The 12,758-nt window shown below is 41.0% G+C and overlaps 1 protein-coding gene across 1 annotated transcript; it reads right to left on the minus strand.

The window, feature by feature from the left end:
* Positions 1–217: 217 nt before the first annotated feature.
* On the minus strand, positions 218–12,492 carry LOC119898354. Its single transcript, XM_038712564.1, has 5 exons — positions 12,477–12,492; positions 10,204–10,575; positions 4,401–4,664; positions 4,057–4,141; positions 218–287 (listed from the first exon to the last, which is right to left on the minus strand). Exons 1-5 carry the CDS (start codon positions 12,490–12,492, stop codon positions 218–220), a joined length of 807 nt encoding a protein of 268 aa, XP_038568492.1.
* Between the last annotated feature and the right edge of the window lie 266 nt (positions 12,493–12,758).

Below are 12,758 nucleotides of genomic sequence, written 5' to 3' on the forward strand. Positions count from 1 at the left end.
GAAGAGGAAATTCTGAGTTTTTTTAAATCGGCTTTAAATGTCAGAATGTTCCCTCACTGTCTTCATTCTCTGACGGGAACCAGGTTCCTCTTTCTGTGCTACTTTAAATACTCAAAAGAGAAAGCAGGGCTGAAAGCTCAGACACCTTCCATTAAGACATGGAGGACATGTTAAATATAAAGTGTTAAAAATACAACTGATAGTGATGTGTGATGTGTCAGTGACTCGCCTGCATCGTTGCATTTTTCAGCTCTCTGCTGCTGCAGCTGCTTTCCTGCACACACGTCCTGTAAAGATATAAAAATAAAGTCACTAAGTGTAAAATGTGTTTTTACACAAAGTTGCTGCCTCCTCTCCTCCGACCGGTCAGATATCAGGAGCCCATTGTTCTATCGGTGATCATTAAAATCTTTATTTACACTGCACGTATCTGGTCCTGGGTGTTTATTCTGACTGACCCACATACACCGCCCTGCTAAATACGCCCAAATACTCTCTATAACACCACATGTGGATTCATCCGCCGCTGAAAATAGTCCCCAACAAATTTAACCCACTGCGAATGTGATGAAAAAATTAAAGCTGAAATAAATCTTTCTCTCAGCTGTTATTCAGGCTCAGAATGGGCCTTTGGGCCGTACAGTAAAGGCAATGAATAACCTTATGACCGAAATATATGTATTTTCTTGTAATTTCTGACCATTTGATAAACAAAATATATCCACGACCTGGGAGGGCAAAAGGTATAAAAGTAAAGTATAATATTAGTATAATATATTTACAGGTTACACTTGATTTGGATAATTTGCCTACAGATAGTTTATTAGTTGAGATTTAGCCGTTTCACTAATAAAACCTTTCTCTGACATCAGCCTACAGCACTGTGGTGAAGGTTTGATTAGTGCTGATGTATGTGTATTCATTATAATATCAGATCATAGTAGGCTATAGTCTACTATAATTGGCCAGTTGGACAAAACAGTAGTTTCATTTTTGTGGCTTGTTTTCAGTCATTCAATTATTGTGCAAGACAAATTGGTCTACTTGGTGCTCAGTCTCTCATTTGTTTATAAGTCGTCAATAATAAAAACCGTGCATACAGAACAACGAGTTCAGCATTTCTAAAGTTTGCTGTCAACCTTTTTTTTAATGTCGTGCCTACTCCAGGCTGTGATTGGTTGGTTTGCGGAAAGTGACGCTTGATGCACACGGCTACATGAAAGGCTCCCGATCTCCCTGTGTAGATCAGCAGGCAGGCAGAACGGGAACAGGTGAGCCTCGCGTAGAGCCCAGAGAACCAGATCTGGAGGACCGGTGCCCAGTACGCCAAAGAGTACAATGTAAAAGTGACCGCACCGGTGAATACCGGCACACTTTAAGCACGAGAGGCTTTTATATTGTGAGAAATAACAGGAAGTCATCTCTCCCAGTAGCACGAGCACAGCTTCATAGCGGAGCGTTCAGGCGCAGTTAAACCAACGCAGCAGCTGGTTTATTAATCTAGCGCTGCTGCATGTGTAAAAAAACCAGCGCTGTGGATGAGAGGAGCTGACTGCTGGATATCAAGACGTCGTATTTAAGTTTATGTTCTGCTTACTCAGCAGTTGTCTGATAAATAGCTATTAAAACACATTCGGAGAGGATTTGAAATGCTTTTGTAGCAGGTCTAAAGCTACGTACAATTTTAATACAATTATGAAAATTAATATTTCCGGGAATATTAATTCATACCTCGAAACTAGGAGCACCACCTAAAGATTTGCTTGTCCGCCCAAGGCTTTAGGTCCTTGAGTTCATTAGTTATTAATGGTTCAGTTATTCTGAAATCGTAAACTTTAGTCAACCAGTCAATCTCAAATCTGAGGGCAAGTTCTCTGTACAGGGACCCTGGATTTTTAACAATACACACACAGTATCACTGTGATTAAGGTGAAATTTAACAGTGGGAGTAAATGTGGGAATATTACAGGGACAACAGTCAACATGAAAACCTGAAGGTGATGAACAGAGTATGTTAGGCTCGATGGAATTTCAGTTAATATTGTAGAGGGAGAGGATTCTACGAGGATGAGGGAACGAATGGTCGGAAATTACGTTGCAAATTTAGTTTGAATAATCTAGGGGTTTGTAGGTGAGGGCCAACTAGAGAATGCCAACGAGTCACAGAGTGTAGTTTGTTTTGCCTTACTTTTGTCACAGTTCCCTGTAGCAAAGGCTCGACTGCCGGTTGACTTGTGGATGTTGTCCTGGCCAGACACCCCTGTAGTGTCTCGAGTTGAGTTCAAACCGGTGGATTTGTTCCGGAGTCCTTTGCGGGAAAACGCTTGCAGCAACGGGCAGTCCGCCCTGGCTTGCACTCTGAGTTCGTTTGGTGTCTATAGCTCGGTGGAACACACTCCAGACTCTGTCGTTGGAGGCGTGGCTTCGTTCATTCAAGGCAAGAAGTGAACGGGCTTCCGAGTTTCTGGGTCCAAAGTTGCTCAGAACGATCGGATGATGTTAGAACAACAAAATCAAATAAGACTCATACACTCGCCGTAGGTTCGCGAGGCCACGGGAATATAGGCTATTTCATGTTGCTGAGTTTAAACAAGTCTGGGGAAAGTTTCATCCCATTGATTAAACATCAAAATCAAATCTCCCGCTAAGAAACTTGGGGATTCAAGGGCAGTAGCTTTCTCAGCCCGTCTGAAGGAAATTTTAAAGTACGAAACGAAAAAGAAAGACCGGATTTTCAAAAGTAAAGGAAGTTAAAGAAAGCGTAATTACGAGAGGATACATGAGAGTTTAGTTTCAAGAGTTTTTTTTTTTTAGAAGAGAGTGAGACAAAAGACAACAATGCCTTTTCTCTAGCTTCTTCAGGACGTGGTGACGTCAATTTGGGGAGTGGGTTTCTCTGGTGGGGGTTACCCCAAAAGTGTTAAGTTTTTAGTGGGATAAAGATATATATATATATATATATATATATATATATATAGAGCACATATTTTCATTTAATCTCTCTCTCCACAATATCAACATTTGAAAAATACTCCGAATAATGTTCTAAACATTCGGATAAAGACGAGCAAAACAAAACTAAACACTAGATGTTAAAGGTTATTATCGTTATATAAAAACGTAACAAAGCTTAACCACATGTTCTCAGTGTAAACTTGATGGTTACAGGTTTTAACTCGAGACAATTTAGATGTAAGCGTGGCAGCAAAAATTTCGTTTATTCAATTACATGGTGATGGGTACTTGGCGCTCATTGTCAGTGTAAGCCGAGTTGTAAACACTTGTGTGTTATACCTTTCCTGTCCCCTTGGTGGCGCTCGGGTTGTACGAGAAAACGGTAAGACATTCAACTTTGAGATTTACTACTTTAACTGGGAAGCTGGTTATACACACCGGCGTGTAGGAAATTGTATATGAAACATTTAACTTAAGCATTAGTTAATAGTACACAGACAGTGATTATTAGGGAACAACAGGGAGGAATTAAGACAAAACAAAAAGAGGTTAGAGAACTCTTCAGTGAGAGAGGTTACTAAGGCTCTTTGAATACACAATCCTTAAGTGATGCATGTCTGATAGAGTCTCTGCAGATCCTTACCAAACACCAGGCGATGTCTGTGGTTTTTGCATGTAAGAAAGGTCATCTCTAGGGGAGAAACCCCCCCCACACACTTGTTTCAATTCTCATCATTTGGTGCTGTTGATTTTCCTTTGGCGCTCGCTAAAACCTCGTTGGAGGGCGGGTGCCAAAAATTTCTCTATGCAGGGAAAACCCTGTTTTTCTGACATTTGATGTTCTTAGACCCTCACTGTCCTGAGTGAGGGTCACAGCTTTTGTGAAAACTGAATTTAAATGTATTAAATGTGTATCTAAACTTCTGACTTCAACTGTACTGTGTGACAAGTTATTTACTGAGCCGATTTGAACATTACATTTCATTTCAGTTGGAGGGAAACTCTCATACGGAGATGTTTTGATGTAGAAATGTTGTGCTGAATACAGTCAGCAGCAGAAACCAGACTGACGTGGACTTGGTTCTTGTAGGTGAACGTTACCTTCTGATGATGATGGATGCCGCTATGACGATGAGCACAGAGCACAGAGTGAAGAGAACCAGACGAACAATCAGCAGAGGGTCAACTGTTCATGTGGATCAGACGGACAGGAAGCTGTTAGACCTTAGACATTAAAACAAACTCTGACTGCCTGCTTCTTTATAGCAACAGCAACTGAGGCTTATGGGTATTGTAGTTTTCAGACCAAACTGACCTGACGTCTCAGAAACTAGGTTTAAATAACTCCAACTGTAACATTAACCTGAATGATCGTTACATTATCCTGGAGAGTCCTGTGAGTATAAATAAGTATTTCTACCACAGAGAAAACTGAGCAAACAAACCTTCTTCCTCCACCTGCAGGCTGTACGGCAGGGAGAGGCTGCTGAAGTTCGTCTTCAAACCACAGGTGTAGTTCCCAGAATCCTCTGTGGTCAGGGGGCCGAGCTGGAGGGCGGGGCCAGACTCTGAGAGGGTGTGGCCATCTCTGAACCAGGTGACGTTCAGTTGGTGGAAAGTACAGAGTGCAGTGCAGTACAGAGTGACGGTTTCACCTCTTCTCAGCTTTCTGTCTCCTCTGGAGCTGTTTATCTGCATTCTAGTCCCATCTGAATTAATGTAACAAAAGCAGCGAAATGAAAAGACTCAAAACTAATTAATTCAAAAGGCAGTGGCAAAAAGAAAAGTATTTCTCCATCCATCTTCATTTTCTGGAGCCACTACCCCTGCGACCCAGGTTGGGTAGTGGTTACCCCAAACCTCCCATTCCCGAGCCACATTAACCAGCTCAGGGATCCTTAGGTGTTCCCAGGCCAGTTTGAAGATAAAATCTCTTCACCTAGTCCTGGGTCTTCTCTGAGGCCTCCTTCCAGCCGGACGTACCTGGAACACCTCCCTCGGGAGGCGCCCAGGGGTTATCCTTACCAGATGTCCTAACCACCTCAACCATTCTCTGTAGGGGCCGACAGTGTCCCATCCTTACTGTACACAGCTAGGATGGTTCCCCATTAGGGGTGGGAGAAATAATCGATTCTTAGATGCATCGCGATGCGGACGTGGAAGGACGTGCCCGGACTGTATGTGGAGCGCACACAACAGAGAGATCAGTGTTCCCCTGTATTTGCCACCGCTGTGGAATGAATAACCACCCCAAAATGTCTCACAATCCTTTAACTAGCACATTGCGAGCATGGTGACACTCGATGCTCCGCAGCTCCCAGTGTATGTAAGTTTCTGTCTGGTAGTAAAAGGCCTTGCTCTCTGTTCCCCACACCAGACTTTTGGAGACAGAGCCTTCAGCTTCACAGCCCCTCCCCCACCCTCTGGTGCTCATCCCCACAGAGATCTGAAATGCTCCTTGTCTGGACACTTTCACAAATCTACTAAAAACCCAGCTGTTTACCAAGTCATCTTTTGTTGTTCTGTAACTATGCGTAAAGAATCCTTTGGTCCTGTGAAAGGCACAAAAAATATTTATGTAACGTTAGCTAAATTAATAACGAAGTAATATTAATTATCAGCTGTATGTCAGTACTAGCTAACCAAACCAGTCAAGTGCTGAGAACATCTGGTACAAGCATAGACTAAACTGGTGTGTAGCTCTGTCCTGTACACATACTGTACACTATTTGTCGGAGTAATCGATTACGTAAATACGTCGTCGCGCATTACGTGCATCGACTGCAGAACAACTGCTGTCCACAAATACGTGAAACGAACGGATCCCGCAGCACTTTGTCTAGACGGCAGCATCGCAAATCGTGTTTACTTTCTGTCGCCACACAAGCACGGCACATTATCAGCACGAGTTAAAAGTAATTTCTGCCCCGCTTCTGTCATGGTAACCTAACGTTACACTGCAAATCATGTAATGATCGGCTGTTTCATATTTTCAGTTTATTTAACGGCCACAGACAATCTGTGACTGGACAGTCTGTGAGTCCTTTCAGGTGTTCACTGATGCAGAAATACATTTTATTATCATACTGCATTACTTAATATTGAAATGAATCCATGTCGGAAACATTTAAAGTTTTAAGTAAAGTAGCCTAATTAAGGTCTGTTATTGTTATTATCAAAACACAGCAGTGACGTGGAAATTTGATTCATTTTAAGATTTGATGTTATTGTCAGTATTCTAATGTGCTTCATCAGGATGATTGAATAAAATATAGATTTATTGATTAGACATGTCTTTGATATTTATTTTGGAGAAATTGGTATGTTAAATATCACATTCTTTTAATTTTAAACAAAATGTATGTGGTGAAACACATAATCGTAGTCATACGTTAGACCTTGTTTTTACTCTAGGTGTGAGAATTTCTACTGTTTTAACTGTGCAATTTTGCTCACTTTTTGACATTCAAAGCCCTAACTTGTGTGAGTATTCTAATACCAATAATCTGGTGGAAAATTTCAATGCGATCTGCTTGTCCTTTTATTAAATACTATAGCACCCCTTAAAGTTAAGTCGAAGGCTAGTGAACAAAGCAGCCTTGGCTCAATGACAGTACCCGCAGCTTAAAAAGGGAACATAGGAAAGCAGAACGTAGGTGGAAGAAATCTGGACTCCAAGTACACTACGCTAGCATGAAGGAGCTGCTGTCACAGTGTAATAGAATGGTTAAGGAGGCCAGAACAAAATATCTTTCAGAACTCATCTCTTCGCATCACCATAACCCAAGGTTTTTATTCAGGACTGTTGAAACTACTGAAAGTAATGCTGACTGTGAGGTGTTTTTATCGTATTTTATTGAAAAGGTGGAGTTAATTCGAGCCTCTATCACACCCAGTGCCACTTCCTCAGATTTTCCACACTCACAGCATGACAGTTTTAGCAAGTTTTATCCAATTACGTTTACGGAATTTGTAGAAACGGTATCACATATGAGAGTATCTTCCAGTCCTCTTGAAGTGATACCGACAAAGTTTTTATTAAGAGTCATGGATTCTGTAGGGCCTCAATTTTTAATAGTTCCTTATCCAGCGTCCATGTCCCAGATTATTTTAAAGCTACGTGTGTGAAACTACCGTTAAAAAAACCTGGACTGGACATCTCCCTCCCCGAAAATTATAGACCAATCTCCAAGTTGCCCTTTATTGCTAAAATTTTAGAAAAAATTGTGTCCAAGCAGCTTCTACATACATTAGAAACAAATAACATCTTTGAAAAGTTTCAATTGGGCTTCAGGAAATACCATGGCACTGAAACGACATTGCTCAAAGTTACCAATGATCTTTTGATGGATGCAGATAGTGGAATGTGCTCTGTGCTTGTACTCTTAGATCTTAGTGCTGCGTTTGACACAGTTGACCATAGTATCCTCTTCGAGAGAATGAGGCGCTGGGTGGGGATATCTGGCACTGTCTTAGACTGGTTTATATCTTACTTGTCGGATAGGATCTTCTGTGCGTCTTTGAATAATTATACATCCTCATACACTACTATTAAGTATGGGGTGCCGCAGGGGTCAGTCTTGGGACCAATTTTATTTTCATTATATATGCTTCCTTTAGGGCACATTATTCTAAGACATGGCATCTCTTTCCATTTTTATGCAGATGATACACAGTTTTACCTGCCCATTAAACACATTGACCATGAAATGTGTATATGTCAACTTCATTGAAGGACTGCCTTAGTGAGTTAAAAAACTGGATGTCCGATAATTTCCTTCAATTAAACTCCGATAAAACAGAGATCCTCATCATTGGCCCCAAGCATTTGCCAAAACATATTGTGCCGTTCACAGATTGCCTTGGTTTATCAGATCAAATCAAGCCAGTGGCAAGGAATCTTGGTGTCTGGTTTGACAGTAATTTGTGTTTTGAGCAGCACACCACAAAGCTGGTGCAATAATGTTTTTATCATCTTAGAAACATTTCTAAAATCGGCTACAGTATGTCCAGAATTCAGCTGCCAGGCTTTTAACTAGAACCAAGACACGTGATCCTATCACTCCTGTTTTGGCTTTGTTACACTGGCTCCCAGTATGTTTTAGAATTGATTTTAAGATTTTACTGATTACATTTAAGGCTTTACATGGTCTCTCGCCCCTTGCTATATTGCTGACCTACTAGTACCTTATATACCAGCTCGTAACTTGAGATCCTCAAGTAAGGGGCTTTTAGTGGTCCCAGAGACCCGGCTGAAACTGAGAGGGGACAGTAAAGTAAAGTATTTACATCTTTTTAAAATTGTACGAAATAATCGTATTTCCAGCATCTGATGCTGCTTTAATTTGTAATTAAACTCACCAGTAGCAAGTGTGCACACCACACTGAGCATGGACAAAAGAAAGAAGAGCAAAGAGTTGTCAGTATTTTGGTAAAGCATGGACAATGTCAAGGCTACAAGTCCGTCTCCAGAGATCTTAAGGGGTAAGAAACGCATTGATGGTTACAGGAGGCGAGTGATTTCAGTAATTTCCCCAAAGGATTTGCTGCCTAATATTAACTTGAAGTTGTCAATAATTTTGTCCAGTCCGTTTTTGGAGTTCTGGGTGAAATGTCTCAGATTAGGCTTTTTTTCTCTGCTTTTGATGTTGATCCAGTGCAAAAGGAACAAACATGAGAATACCAAAGCATTTGTAATTGAAACGGTTATCGCCTGCCGCCTCCAAATATTTCAAATTCAATGGCTATATAAGCATGAAAGTTTTGAAAACATGTAACTTTGTGTGTCTGTGTGATAAGCGATGTTGAGAGAATTATTGGTTGCATTCAGTGATGTTCCAACACTTTGTCTGTTAACTTTGGCGCTGGTATTTTTGTTTCTCACATTTTAAGAGGAAGTGCCTCTTTTTCTCTGCCTCAGCTGTCAAGCAGTGACTACAGACTCTTATCTGTCTGTCTTTCAATAATGGCTTGCAACAAGAAATGTTACATAACAAATGAAAGTGCTTTGAGAAAGGTTTATTAGCACTTATTTATGTATTTAAATAAGATAAAACAAGCTGCTGATGATAAAATGACCTACAAAACACGAAGCAGCAGTCAGTAGCTTTAACAACTTCTTGACACAGTTTCATTTTGGCCAAGTGAAGGTGACAAAAGGAGGGAAGACTAAATCTTGACTCAGCAGGGACGATATTACAGGAGAAAAGTTGATCTACAGGAGAAACAGATCTGATAGCTGCACTCACTTGGATTCGTAGTTTAGATTTTGAATTGTCACCTTCCGCCTGAATTTAGTGTTTCCTTTTACATAAATAAAAACATTTCCAGCATAAATTGATGGAGAAAATTCACCAGAATGCAGAAGTGTTTAATGCTCCCAGACCCCCTACTGACACATGCTGCACTGTTTATGATTTCTATAAAATACTGCTAAAATATGGTCACACATCGTTCTCGTGGCACCAGTCAGGTGCATCTCCACATCCCTAATCTGAGCTCTTATGTCTCCACTAATTTTCAACACAAAGTGACGCCCTTGTGTGTCTTTCTCTTGTTGTAGTAGCTGATTGCGCATCATCTATACAACATGGAAGTTTAACACAGACCCCTCTTGCACTTGTCTGTTTCTCTGCTTGCGTATCCTCCTTACCTTTTTTAACCCTGACCGGTTTGCATGCCTGTTCATCACATTTTCAACTCTGTAATCTTTCTTGGATGAATTTTCTTTCACAGAAATTGTATTTCTGCTTTATTTCTTTACAAAAAGTTAAATAAAATAAAATAAAATGTGCTAATTATCACTCCCCCTGAGGCGAGGGCCTGTTCTGCGCTGCCTGCAGATTGAATCTTATTTTTATTTATGTTTTTTGTCATTCCCTGCGTGAGGAAGGTGAACCTGCAGCGCTCAACACTTGCTCATTACAGCTGTTGGGAATTAGGGGTTAAATAGCATCAATTATTATTCTATTATTTAATAATTAATAGAATATAACTAAAATCAAAAAATTTATACCTTATTTAGTCTCATAAAATTTACAGAACTATCAATTTGGAACTTTTGATAGTAATTAAATTAATAACTATAGGCAAAATTACCAAAACCAGACCGTATATTCACTCTTAATACGTTTGAACTTGTGTTCTTATTTTTCTGTGTGTGGGCGTTCAGTGGTAGGGTCTACATTGTGCTGGATGTGTAATATTATTGCAGTTGTTTTCTACAACATTATCATGTGATGCTCTTACCAGAGACTGTGACTCTCACTCCTGGAGGTCCAGTAAAATGTGCTCTGATGTTGTCAGCCTCCATTCTGAAGCGAAGACTTCCCTCGTCTTCCTTCTGTAAATCTGTGATCTGTAAAGTGCAGTTTCCCTTCTTGTCTCCCAGGTATTTGTAACGAGAGTGGTTGTTTTCTGAACTGCTGTTGTACACAGACGGGGCAGGGAACTCACAAAAATCATGGTTCTGGCACCAAATGACTTTGATGATCTCGATTGAAATAGTTCTTCCATCCTGAATGAAAAACCTCAGAGGTGTGAAGGTGCAGGGGAGGGTGACGGTCGATCCGTTCACAGCACAAACAGAAGCTGGATAGTTCACACCGAAACCCACAGCACCTGAAACAAAACAGCGCAGTGATGGCGGCTGAGTTCAGGAAGAAAATATGTTGATTTAAAAAATGAACTTGAACTCCAGAACTGAAACAGATAAGAAAAGAACAGTTTCTTGAAACTTCACCATCATAATTTTTCTGGATTTGATCAGGTTGATGTAAAAAAAAAAAAGAAAAAAAAGATGGTGTTTCAGAAAACATTAACGTCAAATACAATAACATGGACTTTATAATTAAGAAATAGCGCATATCCTAAAGTTCATGGCGTAAGTGCATCGAGGTTGCGGCTCCTTAATAAGTCTTAATAGGTCTTAAAATAAAATCATCAGGGCTCTTCAGTGTGAAAAATTCAGTCGCATATGCCTCTAAAAATACATACGTGCAAACCGGAAAATCATTTTAGAGCACAATGTGCGAGTAACGACTACAACCTATCGTTGTACCCCCCGGCAGATCTGACTCTCAGACACTAATCGTTCATATCCAGATGTTCAAAACACCGGTCGCTCTGTGGGCCGCATGAGCAGCTCGTTTTACAAAAACCGCGACAAAGATGCAACGTCGGCAGCTGAAGCGGTAATTTAGTCATATCACCAGTACAAATAGGTAACTTTGTGGACAAGCTAAACACACTGCTGTCCGTTACTCGTCCTTGGTGACATGAACCATTCACTTAGACAAAGTCTCTGATTCAGTCTTTTGATCTAACACGGGTTCTCAGCCCCCTGACCCGCAAATCTGACAAGGTGCTTGACTTTGTTCTAACAGTCACACCTCTACACATGTCTGACCACGATTTCATTCACTTCACGGTATGCCTACAGGAATAGCCCATTTTTCCAGCGCTGTACAGGTGCTGGTCATATAATTAGAATATCATCAAAAAGTTGATTTTATTTCAGTAATTCCATTCAAAAAGTTAAACTTGTATAATGTATACATTCATTCCACACAGACTGATATATTTCAAGTGTTCATTTCTTTTAATTTTGATGATTATAACTGACAACTAATGAAAAACCCAAAATCAGTATCTCAGAAAATTAATAATATTGTGAAAAGGAACCTGGTGCCACACTGTAATCAGCTAATTAACTCAAAACACCTGCAAAGGCCTTTAAATGGTCTCTCAGTCTAGTTCTGTAGGCTACACAATCATGGGGAAGACTGCTGACTTGACAGCTGTCCAAAAGACGACCATTGACACCTTGCACAAGGAGGGCAAGACACAAAAGGTCATTGCTAAAGAGGCTGGCTGTTCACAGAGCTCTGTGTCCAAGCACATTAATAGAGAGGCGAAGAGAAGTAAAAGATGTGGTAGAAAAAAGTGTACAAGCAATAAGGATAACCGCACCCTGGAGAGGATTGTGAAACAAAACCTATTCAAAAATGTGGGGGAGATTCACAAAGAGTGGACTGCAGCTGGAGTCAGTGCTTCAAGAACCACCACGCACAGACGTATGCAAGACATGGGTTTCAGCTGTCTCATTCCTTGTGTCAAGCCACTCTTCAACAAGACACAGCGTTGGAAGCGTCTCGCCTGGGCTAAAGACAAAAAGGACTGGACTGCTGCTGAGTGGTCCAAAGTTATGTTCTCTGATGAAAGTAAATTTTGCATTTCCTTTGGAAACCAAGGTCCCAGAGTCTGGAGGAAGAGAGGAGAGGCACAGAATCCACGTTGCTTGAAGTCCAGTGTAAAGTTTCCACAGTCAGTGATGGTTTGGGTGCCATGTCATCTGCTGGTGTTGGTCCACTGTGTTTTCTGAGGTCCAAGGTCAACGCAGCCGTCTACCTGGAAGTTTTAGAGCACTTCATGCTTCCTGCTGCTGACCAACTTTATGGGGATGCAGATTTCATTTTCCAACAGGACTTGGCACCTGCACACAGTGCCAAAGCTACCAGTACCTGGTTTAAGGACCATGGTGTCCCTGTTCTTCATTGGCCAGCAAACTGGCCTGACCTTAACCCTATAGAAAATCTATGGGGTATTGTGAAGAGGAAGATGCGATATGCCAGACCCAACAATGCAGAAGAGCTGAAGGCCACTATCAGAGCAACCTGGGCTCTCATAACACCTGAGCAGTGCCACAGACTGATGGACTCCATGCCACGCCGCATTGCTGCAGTAATTCAGGCAAAAGGAGCCCCAACTAAGTATTGAGTGCTGTACATGCTCATACTTTTCAT

The sequence above is a fragment of the Micropterus salmoides genome, unplaced genomic scaffold (assembly GCF_014851395.1).
Source record: "Micropterus salmoides isolate LMB-PRFRI ecotype aquatic unplaced genomic scaffold, ASM1485139v1 Ms_hic_scaffold_11, whole genome shotgun sequence".
In the NCBI taxonomy this organism is placed as follows: Eukaryota; Metazoa; Chordata; class Actinopteri; order Centrarchiformes; family Centrarchidae; genus Micropterus; species Micropterus salmoides.

Coding starts and splice junctions, on each gene's coding strand:
- LOC119898354 (XM_038712564.1), bottom strand. Junction 4,665..10,203: donor AGTGAGAGTCACAGTCTCTG/GTAAGAGCATCA, acceptor ACATTAATTCAG/ATGGGACTAGAATGCAGATA. Junction 288..4,056: donor GCATCCATCATCATCAGAAG/GTAACGTTCACC, acceptor ATATCTTTACAG/GACGTGTGTGCAGGAAAGCA.